The 18,041-nt window shown below is 40.7% G+C and overlaps 2 protein-coding genes across 2 annotated transcripts; one reads left to right on the top strand and one right to left on the bottom strand.

Moving 5' to 3' along the window:
- The first annotated feature begins 9,267 nt into the window (after nt 1–9,267).
- On the top strand, nt 9,268–12,530 carry LOC125596624 (protein NUCLEAR FUSION DEFECTIVE 4-like). Its single transcript, XM_048771711.1, has 3 exons — nt 9,268–9,564; nt 11,807–11,982; nt 12,059–12,530. Exons 1-3 carry the CDS (start codon nt 9,268–9,270, stop codon nt 12,528–12,530), a joined length of 945 nt encoding a protein of 314 aa, XP_048627668.1.
- A 270-nt stretch (nt 12,531–12,800) lies between these two features.
- LOC125575132 (disease resistance protein RPP2B-like) lies at nt 12,801–17,188 on the bottom strand. The gene is made up of 5 exons (XM_048771708.1): nt 16,570–17,188; nt 15,217–16,330; nt 14,839–15,144; nt 13,692–14,744; nt 12,801–13,601 (listed from the first exon to the last, which is right to left on the bottom strand). Exons 1-5 carry the CDS (start codon nt 17,181–17,183, stop codon nt 12,930–12,932), a joined length of 3,759 nt encoding a protein of 1,252 aa, XP_048627665.1. The 5' UTR covers nt 17,184–17,188; the 3' UTR covers nt 12,801–12,929.
- Between the last annotated feature and the right edge of the window lie 853 nt (nt 17,189–18,041).

Here is an 18,041-nt window from a genome sequence, read left to right on the forward strand (position 1 = left end):
AGAATTAAACAAAGGGAAGTAGTGGAGGAAGTGGGAGAAGTGGCCATATCACTTACCAAATGGGGAGGAGTGGCTAGTCCACTACTAGTTAGTGGAGGAAGTGGGAGGAGTGGCCATATCACTTACCAAATGGGGAGGAGTGGCTAGTCCACTACTAGTTATTTATTCTTCCACCATTGAGTGCTTATTGCTTTTGTTTCCTTTAAATACACCATGTATGTTACACAATTAAACACACAATTCAATACAAACATTTCTTTCATTCTCTCAATCTCACAAATCCTCTCATTCTCTTAAATTCGCAAATTTCTCTTCTCTCTCAAATACATACGGTTACTTCACTCCTTTTTTACTTTGTTCGTGTGCTTCATCACGGTTAAAACACTTAGAAGCTCTCATAATCCCGCAAATTATCATGGTATCAGAGCAGCAACAATCTTGAAACCTTTCTAAATTCCGCAAAATCAAAACTCTGTTTCTAGTTCTTAAACTTTACCTCTGACCAAGTAAATCCTCAAGATGGAGAACAACAACAACAATAACAACAACCGCATCAGCCTACTGTGACCCTGAAGGGATTAACTACCTCTTGTGGGCCAGGATGGTGAAGATTGCCCTTGGAGGAAAGGGTTTGTGGAGTCATGTCTCAGCAGAAGCAGCTCCAAAACAAACCACCCAAGGAGAAGATAGACAGGAGATTGTGGTAGCTACTGATGAGGACAAATGGGCTCAGGAAGATCTCATGGTTCTCACGGTGCTCCTTAGCTCCCTAGAACCCGCCATCATGGAATCTTACTCCTACTGTGAAACTACCAAGCAGCTGTGGGATACACTCTACAAAGTGTATGGAAATACCTGATATCTCATGATTCTTATAAGTTTTAGATTCACATTTTAGCTTATTATGATCATTTTAGGTTGCATTTAGGTCTTTGTGTTGTATTTGCATACTCATTTGCATATCATAGGGGTTGGAATGCTTATTTGGAAGTTTGGGGGCGAAATTCGCAAGGTTATACTTGCAAATTACACAGTTTGTGGCCAGTTTGAGAACCATCAAGAGTCGGTGGACAATGCTGCAAATTCAGAGGAAGTCGCTTGGGTTATTTTGCACAATCAAAAGATTCAGGGCCAATTCGAGAGGTCTTTTATGCAACTTTAAGAGTTTGGGGCGAATGTGTAAATAATCAAGATTCCGGGGACCTGTCTTGCAAATATTGAAGAAGTCTCCATTGGAGGAGATCGAGAGCTTGGTTTCAACGCGAACGACGGCGAGGCTGATTCCAACCACGGCAAAGCTCGACGACGATGAGACTCGAGCACCTGAGAGCACGGCTTGGACGGGATCTCGTAGTGGAGCAAGCGACGGAGATGGAGACACTGACGCCACGGAGGAAGCTTGGTCGCGGCTTGGAGGAGACGGTGGCGCAGTCACGGCTTGATCAAGGCGAGGAAGAAGGAGTTCGTGGTGGTTCGCGGTGAAGTGAGACGAGCCGCGACGGAGAGAGATTGGGACACAGCTCGGGAACTCAGCAGGCTCGGACGCAAGTTCAAGGGAGCGAGGTGTTGTGGTCGCTGTATCTCGAACGCCGCTTGGAACGAAGCGTTGGCTGGAGCGAGTGATTGAAGCGACTTGATGAACTCGCTCGGGAAATTCCACATCGAAGATTAATCACCAGAGCGACTTGGTGGAGCGGGGTGCGAACGTCGCTGTGGAGAAGAAGAGAAATGATTGACCTGTTTATTCCGGTTTGACCCGGTTTAATTCACTAAACCAGCTCGAGTTTGGCATCTCTTATATATAGTTTTAAACCTAAAAACCTGAGGGGAATCTCATTTTTCTCTCAAGAACTTGCCTCCCTTTGTAAAAAAAGCTTGAATCTTTATATCATAATCTAAGGAAGTTCTTCATATTATATCTTGTTTCTCCTTCTCATAAATATGGTGAGCCTTGAATCCATCATGGGTTTGAGGTTTCTCATGGAGATTAGAGAGTAGACACTCCTTGGATTCATGGTTAAGGTAGATTAGGGTGATTAAGTGTAGATTTAGGGTGTTTTATTGTAGATCCTTGTATGAACTTGCTTGTTGAGTATTTTTAATGCTTGTTTAGTCTTGATCACTCTAAACCTGATTTCTAAACACTTCTCATCAGACATGATTAGATGAAGTGTTTGAATCAACTCAACTAAGCTCTAGTGAGATTAGCCAAGGACACTTGATGTTAAAATTGCTAGATAGTTATTGAACTTGAACTTAAAGATTGCTTGATTGAATTAAGCCAAAGACATTTGATGTTTAATGATTTCTAAGCAAATGGGCATTTACCTAGACATAGGACTTGTCTAGAATTGTGTTTAGACTTAAGAGATTACTTTGATTGAAAGTTGCCACCTTTAGATTGAACCTTGATCACCTTATATCAATTATCCTTACCATGGATCCATCCTTAGTATTTGATTGAATTCTTGCACTTATTTCTTGACTGGATTTGAGATCACCTTGTTTATATTTCTAGGATATTAGTTTGTTACAAATCATCTATCTTCATGTTTGCTTAGATTAGGAAGGTTTGTGTATTCTTGGTGTTATAAGTCTCTAGTTCTCTGTGGATTCGATCCTAAAATGTTACAATGACATACCATTCGATTGTGGTATTGTTGGCACATTAGGTTAATTGGTGTGTGCTTAAACGCGTAATCAATTTGGCGCCGTTGCCGGGGAACTAAGTAGATTTGTCATTAGGATTTCAAACTTTCTTGAGATTAAGCTTTATTTTCTTATGCTTTGTTTTGCTTTTGTATAGCTACTAACCTCTTCTTCTAGTTTTTGTTATTTGTAGAGATGGCTTCAAGCTACTCTGAGAAGCCACGAGAAGAGGAAGAGACATTTGAAGATCGCATTGAAGATCAGCCATATGTGAAGCCACCACCCTTTGATATACGCATACTCACACCAGATCAAAGAGTGGAGTTACACCGGCTTCAGAGAACGAAAGAGTATTGGGGCAAGCCAATAAGACACCTAGCACAAATGGTCCGGATAAACCTTATTAGGGATAGAGCAGAGTTTGAAGGAAGAGATGTTAACCAGTATGAGTTTGATGCTGCTTGTGCCCTTGATGAGGTAATGTATTGGGTTCCACCACCCCAGCTGGAAGGTATAAGCATTTCCACTTTAGAACTTAAACTTGAGGAAATTTGCTTGCCTTGTGGTGAGGATAACGCCCATGATCTTGATTCTCTTGTACTCATAAATGAATGTCTTGATCTGATATGTGAAACTAGGAAACTAGATGAATTGAGAGTAAAAAAGCTTGCTAAAGATCACATTGAATTTTGCTTTGTCAAGAACTATATTTGTGCTTCATTTGATCTTGAGTCCAACCTTTTGCTGCTTGAGAATTCTAGACCTCTTCTTGAACTTGCTGATTTAGGGGATGAACTTGATGTGGATAAGCTCTTGCTTGAGATAGAAAACCCCCATGCTAAAAACTATCATGAGAATTTGAACGTTGTGAATTATTTGATTGATGGAGATAGAGTTGACTACTTTGTTAAAACCTCGTTTGAACCTGTAGTTGATTTTGTGTTTCCACCTATTGCTTTTGATTCTCATGATCATCTGAACCTCAAGAAGCATTTCATAACTCATATCATATCTTTAGTGAAGCTCTTTGAGGAAAAATCTGTCTATTTTCTATGGACAGTAGTGTGTTTCTTTGCACACTTGGTTTCTTGTTCTTGTAGGAGAAAGACCAAAGGTGCATTGGCTCAGCCTTTTGATACTTATGATTAGCAAGCACACAAAGTCAAGCTAGAGACTTAAAACAAGCTCACTTGGGAGGAAGTCTCATGTCTATCCCTATATATATTATTGTTTTACTTGTGTGGTTTTTCTTTTGTGTGTTTAATAAATGTGTTTAAAATTTTTAGGTGATTCTCCTCTTAATCAAAGAGAAAGATGGCCATCCTGCAAAGCTACAAGTGATAAAATTATTCAACTTCTTCTAGCAACTCCAAGCTAAGTGTCTCTACAACCATTGTAAATATATAGTCTTCTTGTTTGTTTCTTCTAGACCTCTTCTTTCACCTTGCTCTCACACAAGAGACTGTGTGAAGTAAGTGTGGGGGGGGGGGGGGGGGGGGAGAGTCTACTTATCTCACATGTTTTCTGTTTTGTTTGCTTGTCATAAGCATTGCATATCCATTTGCATAGAAAATCCATAAAAAAAAAAATACATTTGCATCTTTAGGTTTGAGTCTAGATCATATATAATGCATAGGTAAAATCCCTATGCAGGACTCATACAATGAACTCATTGTTGATACCCTTTTGAATCATAATAAGTAGCTTGAGCTTCTTCTGAATTTCTTGTAGACTTCGAGCCTTGAACTCCTCTTAAGACTCATTGAATCTTACTCTTTGAAACCAACTCCGATCTTAATTGACTAAAATGAACTTAATGCTTCTTGCTTATGGTCTCTTGAGTACTAAATCATGGCTTTACACACACTTGAGCTTGTATAAACCATTTTACCAATCTTTTTGACAACTCAAGTGGTAGTCCATACCCTAAACCCTTCCCTTCTTTCAAACCACCATTAATTGTTGAGTGAGGTCTTTTTGTGAAAGCTTGTCATGTGCAAAATCTTGAGAGTATTATGAGCGACATTGATTTGTTCTCATCTCTTGCTAGCATTAGGACCTCTTTTGGGCTAGAATCTAGGATGGTGGTTGGAATGATGTGCTTTAATTATTTTGATCTTGAGGATTGAATTGGGAAAGATTATGTAAAGGAAAAATGAATAAAAAAAAAATAGTGTTCATTGGGTAAGAGATGAAAATGGGTGTACATTTGGGATTTGAGATGAAGAAAAGAAAGGGTAGAACTTAAAAATTGTCTAGGAAAAGGGTACAATGATGAGAACCGATTTATGTATGCATTAATTGCTCCTTTTCTTAGATAAATTTTGCATAATTATCAAACTCCTATTCTTGAGTGTAAGTCACCATAGCAAAATGTATTTGAACCCTTCTCATTCTTCACATTAAGCCTTTTTTTTTTTCTCACCAAACCAAATGATTTGGACCAATTGGCAATTTGCGAGAATTCACTTATGATATTTCTTATTGAATGTGAGAGTTGGTTGATTTGAGGATTCATGATAATGAGTTAAAATATCAAAGGAATTGATAGGCCGAGAGAAGTTAGAGCTAATAAAAACAAATTGCTCTTGCTATTTGGTATGATTTTGTAAGGATATCACAACGATGGTATTGAAGAGTTTCTTAAGGTCATGAATTTCCATTTGTGTATTGAAACATCACTTCCCATGTTCTTGAAAGTTTACTTGAGGACAAGTAAAGGACTAGTGTGGGGGAGTTGATATCTCATGATTCTTATAAGTTTTAGATTCACATTTTAGCTTATTATGATCATTTTAGGTTGCATTTAGGTCTTTGTGTTGTATTTGCATACTCATTTGCATATCATAGGGGTTGGAATGCTTATTTGGAAGTTTGGGGCGAAATTCGCAAGGTTATACTTGCAAATTACACAGTTGTGGGCCAGTTTGAGAACCATCAAGAGTCGGTGGACAATGCTGCAAATTCAGAGGAAGTCGCTTGGGTTATTTTGCACAATCAAAAGATTCAGGGCCAATTCGAGAGGTCTTTTATGCAACTTTAAGAGTTTGGGGGCGAATGTGTAAATAATCAAGATTCCGGGGACCTGTCTTGCAAATATTGAAGAAGTCTCCATTGGAGGAGATCGAGAGCTTGGTTTCAACGCGAACGACGGCGAGGCTGATTCCAACCACGGCAAAGCGCGACGACGATGAGACTAGAGCACCTGAGAGCACGGCTTGGACGGGATCCCGTAGTGGAGCAAGCGACGGAGATGGAGACACTGACGCCACGGAGGAAGCTTGGTCGCGGCTTGGAGGAGACGGTGGCGCAGTCACGGCTTGATCAAGGCGAGGAAGAAGGAGTTCGTGGTGGTTCGCGGTGAAGTGAGACGAGCCGCGACGGAGAGAGATTGGGACACAGCTCGGGAACTCAGCGGGCTCGGACGCGAGTTCAAGGGAGCGAGGTGTTGTGGTCGCTGTATCTCGAACGCCGCTTGGAACGAAGCGTTGGCTGGAGCGAGTGATTGAAGCGACTTGATGAACTCGCTCGGGAAAATTCCACATCGAAGATTAATCACCAGAGCGACTTGGTGGAGCGGGGTGCGAACATCGCTGTGGAGAAGAAGAGAAATGATTGACCGGTTTATTCCGGTTTGACCCAAACCTAAAAACCTGAGGGGGATCTCATTTTTCTCTCAAGAACTTGCCTCCCTTTGTAAAAAAAGCTTGAATCTTTATATCATAATCTAAGGAAGTTCTTCATATTATATCTTGTTTCTCCTTCTCATAAACATGGTGAGCCTTGAATCCATCATGGGTTTGAGGTTTCTCATGGAGATTAGAGAGTAGACACTCCTTGGATTCATGGTTAAGGTAGATTAGGGTGATTAAGTGTAGATTTAGGGTGTTTTATTGTAGATCCTTGTATGAACTTGCTTGTTGAGTATTTTTAATGCTTGTTTAGTCTTGATCACTCTAAACCTGATTTCTAAACACTTCTCATCAGACATGATTAGATGAAGTGTTTGAATCAACTCAACTAAGCTCTAGTGAGATTAGCCAAGGACACTTGATGTTAAAATTGCTAGATAGTTATTGAACTTGAACTTAAAGATTGCTTGATTGAATTAAGCCAAAGACATTTGATGTTTAATGATTTCTAAGCAAATGGGCATTTACCTAGACATAGGACTTGTCTAGAATTGTGTTTAGACTTAAGAGATTACTTTGATTGAAAGTTGCCACCTTTAGATTGAACCTTGATCACCTTATATCAATTATCCTTACCATGGATCCATCCTTAGTATTTGATTGAATTCTTGCACTTATTTCTTGACTGGATTTGAGATCACCTTGTTTATATTTCTAGGATATTAGTTTGTTACAAATCATCTATCTTCTTGTTTGCTTAGATTAGGAAGGTTTGTGTATTCTTGGTGTTATAAGTCTCTAGTTCTCTGTGGATTCGATCCTAAAATGCTACAATGACATACCATTCGATTGTGGTATTGTTGGCACATTAGGTTAATTGGTGTGTGCTTAAACGCGTAATCAATACCTCCAACCTTACAAGGGTCTTTGAAGTAAAAAGAGCTATCAATACCCTCAACCAAGGAGATATGGAGTTCCAGCCTCACTTTGGCAAGTTCCGGTCTCTTTGGGCAGAGATGGAACTACTCAGACCACATACTACCGACCCCGCCACTCTCTTAACCAGGCGTGAAGAGGACAGAGTGTTTGGACTACTGCTCACGCTTAATCCATCTTATGGGAGCTTAATCAAGCACATCCTGAGAGCTGACAAGTTACCTGACCTGGATGAAGTATGCGCTCAAATTCAGAAGGAAGAAGGCTCTGTGGGCTTATTTGGAGGCAAGGGAGACTTAAACATGGCACATCAAGCTGAACGAGCCGTGTCAAACAAGGCAGCTTACAAGCTAGATGAGAAGAAAAACTTGACCTGCGATCACTGCAAGAAGAAGGGCCACATGAAGGACAAATGCTGGATACTACATCCGCACCTCAAGCCCAACAAATTTAGGGACAACCGCCCTCAATACCAAGATGCAAGAGCCAACTTCTCAACTGATGGTGCTGAGCCAACAACACCAATCACCATGGGTATAAGCAACCTAGGTGTGGGAAGAGCTACTGCCTCCACATCAGGCTATGCCACGCCAAGAGCCAATCTAGATGAGACCATCAAGAAGTCTGACTTAACCGCTCTCATCAAGGCTCTCAAGGAATCTGGTATATCTAAAACTCTTGGTATCTCCCTTAATGCTTCTCACAATGCAAATGGTTCTATGAATAATTTTAAATTGGCTAAACCCTTAGTTATAGACTCTGGTGCTTCTCATCACATGATAATGATTTAGAACTGATTAAAAACATAGAACCGGCTTTAGGAAATGTGATGATAGCAAATGGAGATAAAATTCCAATAAAAGGTGTAGGTGAACTTAGATTGTTTGATAAAGAATCTAAAGCTTTCTATATGCCTACATTTGCCTCAAACCTACTGTCTGTTAAAAAAGTAACTAATGATCTCAATTGTCAAGTTACTTTCACGCCTAACAGTGTATACTTTCAGGATATTGATTCTAGTAAGTTGCTTGGCAAAGGTGTTACCAAGGGAGACTTGTACTTACTTGAGGACACAAGACCTGTATCTCAATTATCGTGTGTGTTTCATTCTGTTTCTGAATTCCCTAAAGATGAAATCTGGCATGCTAGACTAGGACATCCCCATTCTCGTGCCTTGAACATCCTGTTGCCTAGTATTTCTTTTAAAAATGAGTGTGAAGCGTGTATATTAGGAAAACATTGCAGAACTGTGTTTCCTAAATCAAAAACCCAATATGAAAACTGCTTTGATTTGATTCACTCTGATGTGTGGACTGCTCCATGTGTATCTAGAGAACAACATAAATATTTTGTGACATTCATTGATGAAAAATCTAAATACACATGGATCACTTTGTTGCAATCTAAGGATAGGGTGCTAGAAGCATTTAAAAATTTTCAGAACTATATTACTAACCATTTCAATGTTAAGATTAAAATTCTTAGATCAGATAATGGTGGTGAATATACTAGCACAGCCTTCAAACAACATCTAGCCTCACATGGAATCATTCAACAAACCAGCTGTCCTTACACACCCCAACAAAATGGTGTGGCTGAAAGAAAGAATAGACACTTGATGGAAGTGGCAAGGAGTATGATGTTCCATACAAATGTACCCAAGCGGTTTTGGGGGGATGCAGTAGTCACAGCCACCTACCTAATCAACCGCACACCTACAAGAGTCCTCTTTGATGCCACCCCATATGAGGTACTAAACAAATCTAGACCATCAATTGATCATTTGCGTGTGTTTGGGTGTGTGTGCTTTGTTTTGATTCCAGGAGAACTAAGAAACAAACTGGAGGCAAAGAGCACAAAGGCAATGTTCATTGGATACTCTACGCACCAAAAGGGGTACAAATGCTATGTACCAGAGACAAGGAGAGTCCTAGTATCCAGAGATGTTAAGTTCATGGAATCCAAGGCCTATTATGATGAGAAGAGTTGGGAGGAACTCAAAGATCTATCTCATTCTGCCTCGGACAGAGCTAACAACCTGAAGATTCTTATGGAAAGACTCGGCATTAACCTAGAAAAGGAACCAGAGAAAGGCCGGGACACTACTCCTTATAAAGAGACCATGGTTCATAACACTGAAGACTCTCATCCTGACCATGAAGGGGGGAATGAAGATCAACCGGCGCAAGCTCAACCTGAAGAAAACCCAGTATTATCTCATGATCAAGATGAGATGGGACAACCAGACACTGAAGCTCAAGAAGGAGAACCAAGCAGCAGTAATGAACCTGAGCAGACACAAGTCCTAAGGAGAAGTACAAGGATCAGAAGACCAGCCTCAGATTGGGTTAAAAATGATTTTGTTTACTACAATGCTCAAGCTGTGGCACATCCAGAAAGTGGATTATGCTCCCTAGCTCACTATCCAGAAGAACATCAAGTCTTTATGAGTTCATTGGACCTGGAATGGATACCAAGAACATATGCAGAAGCTATGGAAGATGATGAATGGAGGAAATCGGTGGATGATGAAATGAGGGCCATGGAGAAGAACAACACCTGGTATGAGACAGAACTTCCAAAAGGGAAGAAAGCCGTGACCAGCAGACTCATACATACCATTAAGTATCTTGCAAATGGGAAGCCAGAAAGAAAGAAGACCAGACTGGTGGCAAGAGGATACACACAAGTGTATGGAGAGGACTATCTAGACACCTTTGCACCAGTGGCCAAGCTTCATACAATCCGGATTCTACTCTCATTAGCAGTGAACCTAGAATGGGACCTTTGGCAAATGGATGTGAAGAATGCTTTCCTGCAAGGAGAACTAGAAGATGAAGTGTATATGAAACCACCTCCGGGGATGGAAGAAATGGTGAAACCAGGGAATGTCCTTAGACTCAGAAAGGCAATCTATGGCTTGAAGCAATCACCAAGAGCTTGGTACCACAAGCTAAGCACTACATTGAATGGAAGGGGATTTGTGAAGTCTCAAGCGGATCACACACTCTTCACTCTCACCAGCAAGCAAGGAATTATGGTAATTCTAGTCTATGTGGATGACATCATCATCACGGGTAGTGACAAGGAGGGGATCAGTTTAACCAAGACATTTCTCAAGGCCGCATTTGACATCAAAGACCTGGGAGAACTGAAGTACTTCCTTGGCATTGAGATGTGCAGATCAAAGGAAGGATTATTCATGTCCCAAAGAAAGTATACCCTGGACATATTAAAGGAGGCAGGAGATCTTGGAGGAAGACATGCCAAGACACCACTTGAAGAAGGTTACAAGGTATTGCGAGAGGGGGAGTATGAAGACACTCCATTTGAAGATGTCAAGCAGTATAGACGGATGGTTGGGAAGCTGATCTATCTAACCATCACTCGGCCAGATGTGTGCTTCGCAGTTAATCAAGTGAGCCAGCACATGCAAACTCCCAAGGTTCATCACTGGAACATGGTGGAGAGGATTCTAAGATACTTAAGAGAAGCGCCAGGACAAGGTGTATGGATGGCTTGCAACAAGAACACTGAGGTGATAGGATACTGTGATGCAGATTGGGCTGGAGATAGAGCAGACAGAAGGTCAACCACCGGTTATTGTACATTCATTGGAGGGAATCTTGTCACTTGGAAGAGCAAGAAACAGAAAGTAGTATCTTGTTCAAGCGCAGAAGCAGAGTACAGATCAATGAGGAAGCTAACCAGTGAGCTTATCTGGATAAAGGGGCTTTTAGGCGACTTGGGAATTGAGATCACCTCTCCCATGACCATGCACTGTGACAACCAAGCCGCAATACACATTGCATCCAACTCAGTCTTTCATGAAAGGACAAAACACATAGAAGTAGACTGCCACAAGGTCAGACAAGCAGTGGAGCAGCAAGTGATTCTCTCATGTTATACAAGAAGTGTGGATCAGCTGGCTGACATCTTCAGCAAGGCGGCCAGTAGCAAAGTTTGTGAGTCCATTCTTCCAAGACTTGGACTCATAAACCTTCCATGTCAATGATCTCCTCACCATGGAGTATTCTACTCTTTTTCCTTTGCTTGGTTTTTATCCCAAGTGGTTTTTCCAAGAAAAGGTTTTAATGAGGGAATACTTCATGGCTTTCCAAGCTTGACACTCACTACTGTCAAGCTTGAGGGGAAGTGTTGACATGAAGAATTAAACAAAGGGAAGTAGTGGAGGAAGTGGGAGAAGTGGCCATATCACTTACCAAATGGGGAGGAGTGGCTAGTCCACTACTAGTTAGTGTAGTGGAGGAAGTGGGAGGAGTGGCCATATCACTTACCAAATGGGGAGGAGTGGCTAGTCCACTACTAGTTATTTATTCTTCCACCATTGAGTGTTTATTGCTTTTGTTTCCTTTAAATACACCATGTATGTTACACAATTAAACACACAATTCAATACAAACATTTCTTTCATTCTCTCAATCTCACAAATCCTCTCATTCTCTTAAATTCGCAAATTTCTTTTCTCTCTCAAATACTTACGGTTACTTCACTCCTTTTTTACTTTGTTCGTGTGCTTCATCACGGTTAAAACACTTAGAAGCTCTCATAATCCCACAAATTATCAGTTATACTATGTCGCGTACTTCTGCGGTGGAACCATCGGTCTTGTGTACAGCAACAACCTTGGACAGATAGCTCAGTCTTTAGGACAAAGCTCAAAGACCACAACTCTTGTCACACTTTACTCCTCCTCCTCATTCTTTGGAAGGTTGCTTTCTGCAACACCAGACTATATTAGAGCGTAAGTACATCCATATTCATTACTTTAAGCCTCTCTAGTTTTTGGTTTCAGGTTGTGATTATTGTAACTTGTGCAGGAAGTTTTATTTTGCAAGAACCGGGTGGTTAGCAATCGCGTTATTGCCAACACCAATAGCTCTATTCTTGCTTGCATCATCAGGAACCGCGTCAGCATTACAAGTAGGAACTGCGCTGATTGGTCTAAGCTCAGGATTCATATTCGCAGCAGCGGTTTCCATCACATCAGAGCTTTTTGGACCAAACGGTGTCGGAGTTAACCACAATATCTTGATCACAAACATACCTATAGGATCTTTGATATATGGATTCTTGGCTGCATTGGTCTATGACTCACATGGTTCGACCGGGATCAAATCGATGACTGACTCGGTCGTGTGTATGGGAAGAGGCTGCTATTATTTGACGTTTGTGTGGTGGGGATGCTTATCGGTACTTGGGCTAGGTTCGAGTCTTGTGCTGTTTATTAGAACTAGAAGAACTTACCAAAGGTTTGAGCAAGCTCGGATAAGTTCAAACATTGATTCATAGAAAGTTGCCTCAATCCCTAATGTGGTTTGTGTATATCAATCAGTATATGTAGAAACTAAATTATAACAGATGAGTTGCTGTTTTTGTATTTATATGAGAAAAATGTGTGTAACTGTTGATTACATTACTAAACAAGTCTGCATTGGAACTTTACTTCAAGGCTCAGTGAAACTTCAATATTCTGAAATAGAAATTTGGTTTGCCTTTGAGGAAATAACTTGCACTACAATTACAAAGATTCATTCTTTCTTTCTTGAAAACTACTTAAGATAAACCTCTTGAATTGAACTCCATAAATCCTATAAACTCTGTCTCAGCATTTCACTTAAGAGATAGAGTCAAGATGTGATCGTTCTCTATCTGAAATCAGCTTTTTATACAATTAGTTATTCCAAGAGATTAGACTTTGTTGGAAAAACGTAATCTTTTCCCGTTCAGTTGCTCTTCTTCTTGTAGATAATTACGGCCTCTCTTGGACATAGCAGCTTCATGATCTATAGCGGTTGCATTTAGATCTGTTTCTTTTCCAGATGATACCGCTTTCTCGAGGTTACTCTCCTGTAATTCCTGAAACATATAATCATTCTCATCCGGTGCATACAACAAGCTCATCCCACATTTCACCACTTCACAGCAATCTACACCATCAACGACATAGAATTTGAATGAGGCGGTCGTGTTGCAACATCGGTTGAGAACATGTTCTTTCTTGGCATGGAAGCAGCTGTTTTGGCTGATGAAGACATGATCAGAGTCGAGTCTTCTTGGTTCTTCCTTGAGGCTAGATGATCCAAATTGCTCTTTCCGTCCCCCAAGTCTGCAAGTAAAGCTGATGCAATCATCATCATTTAGTTTGAACTCGCACTTGCATATCACTGAGAAACGGCTGGTTTTGTCTTCATAGTTCTTGAACGAGACAACTACGCAGAGAGAAAGTCCAATGAATTTATTGTCACACCAGTGTGGAGGCAGGTCAATTTCCATGGAAGATCCCATTCTCTGATGGCGGAACCATAATGGCAAATCGTTTCCGGGAAAAGTTACACTAGACAGAGGTGCCAAAACTAATCCCTGAAATTATAAAACATCGAAAAAAACATTTAATCATGAGATGTGAATGAAAATGTAAATGGAATAGTAACAGAGTAAAGAGAGCTGAACCTTATGATTACGTTGAAGAGATGCATTCACCAGTATTTGACTCTTGAGTTGAGTATGAGCCATAATATTTTCTTGTGCATCTTGGTTTAGCTTGAAACAATCAGTGAAGACGAAAGTAGAATGGGTCCTCTCAGCTACTACAATAAGCGTCATGGGTTTTGCTACTGTTTCAAGTGAGGTACAGCCATGAGCATCCATGTACTGCAGATTTGATGGAAGCACTGGGAGAGAAATGAGCTTTTCACAATGCTTCAAGTAAAGGGACTTTAGATGATGAAGTTTCTTGATGCTTCCAGGTAGATTCTTGATATTGTTTCTGCTCAAGCATAAAGACTGCAGGAAGGATAAGCAGCAGCTAAAGTTTTCTGGCAAATTGTACAGATTACAATCTGTGAGATACATTTCTGATAACCCAGAGCAGCCAGAGAAAGGAAGCAATTCCAAACATGTGAGATCCTGGACTTTAGATCCACCAAATGAGAACAGCTTGAGATTGCTCATATGCATTTTTCTGGGAATTTGATTGACGGCAGTCTCATCCATGAGCAGAATCTCTAAGCTACCCATGTCTTCATTGATGTCCGGAAAACTCTCTAGCCTTGAACAACCAGAGAGAATCAGTTTTTTCAGAGATTTCAGCTTGCAAAAATTGTCAGGAAGACTCATCAAGCTGCAACACTTCTTCAGATTTAGCACAGCAAGGTTTCGGAGATAACCTATGGATTCAGGAACTCTTTCTACCGCTGTGCCATCCAAATATAGAGATTCTATGTTTTCTGATATAGTTGGAAAGTTAATGAGTTTTGAACAACCACTGAGGATAAGAGTCTTCAGAGACTTCAGATTGGTTTCCTCTGGAAGACTCTTGAGCTCTAGACAATCTCTGAGATTCAGTGTAACAAGACTTTCCATCTCCTGGATCGATGAACACTCGGCTAAACTTTCACAGCATTCAAGATCCAGCCTCTCGAGTTTTTTAGCTTTCGACAAGCCAGATAGATTCAGCAACTCTTTTGAATAACTGAGATCGACCCACCTCAACTCTCCTGTGTCCTGCAATAAATAGATCCATAATTTAATAACCACATGCAGACTTAACAACACTATTATATGGTACTAATAAGAGATTTTACAGCCAAAACTGTACCTTCTCTTCTTTCCACAACTGCTCAATGTTGCTATAACGCAGATTAAGAACAACCAGCTTTTCCGGGTCGAAGTTCATTGGAAGATAATCCAGAGGGTACCCTTGCCAGTGGAGATACACCAGCTCATCTGGAAAGTAATCAAGCCCACCAGGAAGTTGTAATCTGCAATCCTTCTCACACCATTCGGAACAATTGTAGAATTTGAGGAACTTGAGATTCAACATCTTCGTGAAAATATCAGAAGGTAGCTCCATTCTTTTAACATTAGACATATCTAAGAAGATGCCTCTAGTTTTCTTGGTGCCCTGGAAAAGTAAAAATAAAAGATAAACATAAAAAGTAGTTGACAAAACCACATTCATAAAAACAAAAGAAACATTCTCTGGTTCACCTTGTTTTTTTTTTAAGATGCGGCAAATATCTTTTGGGTTCCGTAACCGACCACGCTTACCCACCTCATTGATGGATGATTCATAACCAATAACCTTTCCCATTTTCAGCAGTAGGTCATGCATCTCAAGCCGATTATCAGAAATGGTCACCAAACACTTATCAACAAGATCATTTATCACATTAGACTCATCATCACGGTAAGTGCTCAGAATCCTCGAAACAGAATCAAACTTCTCCGAATAAAAGAAACACGCCACATCAAGAAATATGCTCTTCTCTTCATCGGATAGTTCCTCATAACTAGTGTTCAGTTCTTTTTGGATATTCTTGTCTAGCTGATTCTCTAGTCCCTCCAGTTTCTTCGTCCAATATTGGATATCTTTCCTACGAAGATCAGAACCTAACAAGCACAGAGCTAGTGGAAGCCCTATAGAATAATCCACAAACTTGTTTGATAGATCCATGTACTCTGCCATGTTGTCGGGATTAGTAGAAAATGCTTTCGAGCAGAAAAGCTCCAGAGCTTCTCTTCCGTTCAATCTCGGAACCACATATGTCCCATCCACAACCTTGTCTAGCAGTTTCTTGTCCCTTGTTGTTATAATGATCCGAGTTCCTTGTCGGTACAGTTCTTTTCCCGCTTCCCCAAGTAGAAGGCTTATTTGTTTTTCATTGGTCACGTTGTCGAGCACAATAAACAGCTTCTTGTTCCGAAGACGATCCTTTAAGACTTTGTGTGTTCCTACAGAAGCTCCAACTTCAAGCTTTTCGTCATCTAATAGCTTACGCAGGAGTTTCTGCTGCAACTGATCTATTGTTTGTAGTTTTAACTCGTCTTGAACATTTGAAAGAAAACAGCAACCATCGAAACCATCCAAGTTTCGCTCATACACACAATTTGAAACAGTTGTCTTTCCAATCCCAGCCATCCCAAGAACCCCAACGATACGAACACATCTCGTCTCTTCAAAACACATTAAATTTTCCAGTTCCATGGTACGCGATTCAATCCCTGGACCAGGAAATTCGGATGGAGATAACTTGTTTAGCAACCTGGACGTCTCTTTGGCAATATTGTCAACAAACTCGAGCTCAGTTCTGCCAATCATTCGAAATTACAAACAAAACTTGATTTAGTGCTATTTTTGTCTTTTTCTCTAATGATTATCCATATTAATTAATTTGACTGAGGGTCAAAATATTAAACCGAGGCTTAATCATCATCATCAATTACTACTGCTGGAGTTTTAACCAAAACCCAAACATATACTTAAAGTGGATCATAAACCGGAATCAACTTAAATGTTCAAAACCAAAACATTGGTAGGTTAGGGTACCTGTCCTCTTCAAGAACATAGCCGGAGATTTCAGATGCATCACTCAGGGCTTTTCTCCATGCCGGGATTCGATGTTCATACTTCCGGAAACTCTCTTCGGGTTTGTCGAACGGAGCTCCGAATTTCCCAGTCTGACAACTCACGTCCGAGGCCCGAACTTTGTAGAAGACTGGTAAAACTACCTGATCGAAGGTCTTCTTGCAGTCCATGATCTTCTCCAGTTCCTCTAAGCACCACCTGGAATCCGCGTAATTCTCCGAGAAAATGACGATCGAGATCTTTGACTGTTCAATCCTTTCGAGAAGCAGTGAGATGTTGGCGCCACGTCGGAGTTCCTCATCGATGAACGCGTCGATCCCTTTCCGTTTAAGAAAATCTTTGAGATAGCATACGAAGGTATTACGCGTGTCTTTGCCTCGGAAACTGAGAAACACGTCGAATTTGGAGGAAGATTTAGCAGCCATGAGATGAACTTCGGGCGGGTAGGATCTGATTTGTATGGCTTGGTTGAACTGATCAAGAGTTGACTGACGAGTGACCATAAGGCTTTTTGTATTGCTAGCTGGAAAATAATTCAAGAGAGTGATTGTGTTTATATTCGATTTAAAATACATTAAACGCATATAACTAGCGGTTCACAAATGCTTTTCAAAAGGTGTTTTCTCTCGGCGTAAGATAGCTAGTGGTGTACTCTTTATTGCAAAGTGGGACCCGGTTTCTAAATAAACACGTTTTATACTAAGAAAAGTATCCTCTTTCTAGATATTTCCACGAGGTTCTGAGTAAATCGATTGCAATTTCTAGGGTTTGTTTTTTTCAAGGTTGTGATGTCGTCGCATCCAGATAAAGCTTTGTATCACTTGTCTTTGGAAGAAGAAGATGATGAACCATTCATTCTACCGGATTCGCCGGAGTACTATTCTACAGGAAGAAACTCTCTAAGCTTGGTGGGTCGTCTCCTGAATCCGTCATGTCAAAAGATGTCTGAGCTGATTGTTGAAATGCCTAAGAAATGGCAGCTTTATGACAGAGTGAGGGGGTGTGGCCCTCTCTAAAGATCGTTTTCAGTTTATCTTCAAACATGAACACGATCTTCTTGATGTTCTCAACAGAGGCGTTCACACCTTCCATCTATGGCCAATTGTGTTAAAGAGATGGGTAGAAAAACCTCCAGAGGACTATCTTCCATTTATGGTCTCTGGGGGATTTCGCTGGTCAGGTGGTTGAAGTGGCTTTTGATCCAGATAAGCCGTAACTCAGAGATTACGTAAGGGTCCTGGTGAATTTTTATGTCGCAAGGCCTCTCAGAAGATTTAAGAAAGTCACAATTCCAGGAGGGGAGGAGGTGAGAATCTTATATGACTATGAAAGGTTGCAGAAAAGGTGTTATACCTGCCAGAGGCTCACACATGAACAGAGCCAATGTCCTTTCTTCAACAAAATGCATTTGCTAGCCGATAAGTCTCCGGCAG

The sequence above is a fragment of the Brassica napus genome, unplaced genomic scaffold (genome assembly GCF_020379485.1).
Source record: "Brassica napus cultivar Da-Ae unplaced genomic scaffold, Da-Ae ScsIHWf_124;HRSCAF=222, whole genome shotgun sequence".
NCBI lineage: Eukaryota > Viridiplantae > Streptophyta > Magnoliopsida > Brassicales > Brassicaceae > Brassica > Brassica napus.

Excerpts from the sequence above, each read along its gene's own strand:
- LOC125596624 (XM_048771711.1), top strand. The coding sequence starts at position 9,268 with ATGGAAAGACTCGGCATTAACCTAGAAAAGGAACCAGAGAAAGGCCGG. Across the intron at positions 9,565-11,806 it reads GAAGACCAGCCTCAGATTGG|TTATACTATGTCGCGTACTT; the intron begins GTTAAAAATGAT and ends ACAAATTATCAG. Across the intron at positions 11,983-12,058 it reads ACACCAGACTATATTAGAGC|GAAGTTTTATTTTGCAAGAA; the intron begins GTAAGTACATCC and ends TAACTTGTGCAG.
- LOC125575132 (XM_048771708.1), bottom strand. The coding sequence starts at position 17,183 with ATGTATTTTAAATCGAATATAAACACAATCACTCTCTTGAATTATTTT. Across the intron at positions 15,145-15,216 it reads AACAAGGTGAACCAGAGAAT|GGCACCAAGAAAACTAGAGG; the intron begins GTTTCTTTTGTT and ends TTACTTTTCCAG. Across the intron at positions 14,745-14,838 it reads AGTTGTGGAAAGAAGAGAAG|GACACAGGAGAGTTGAGGTG; the intron begins GTACAGTTTTGG and ends TATTTATTGCAG.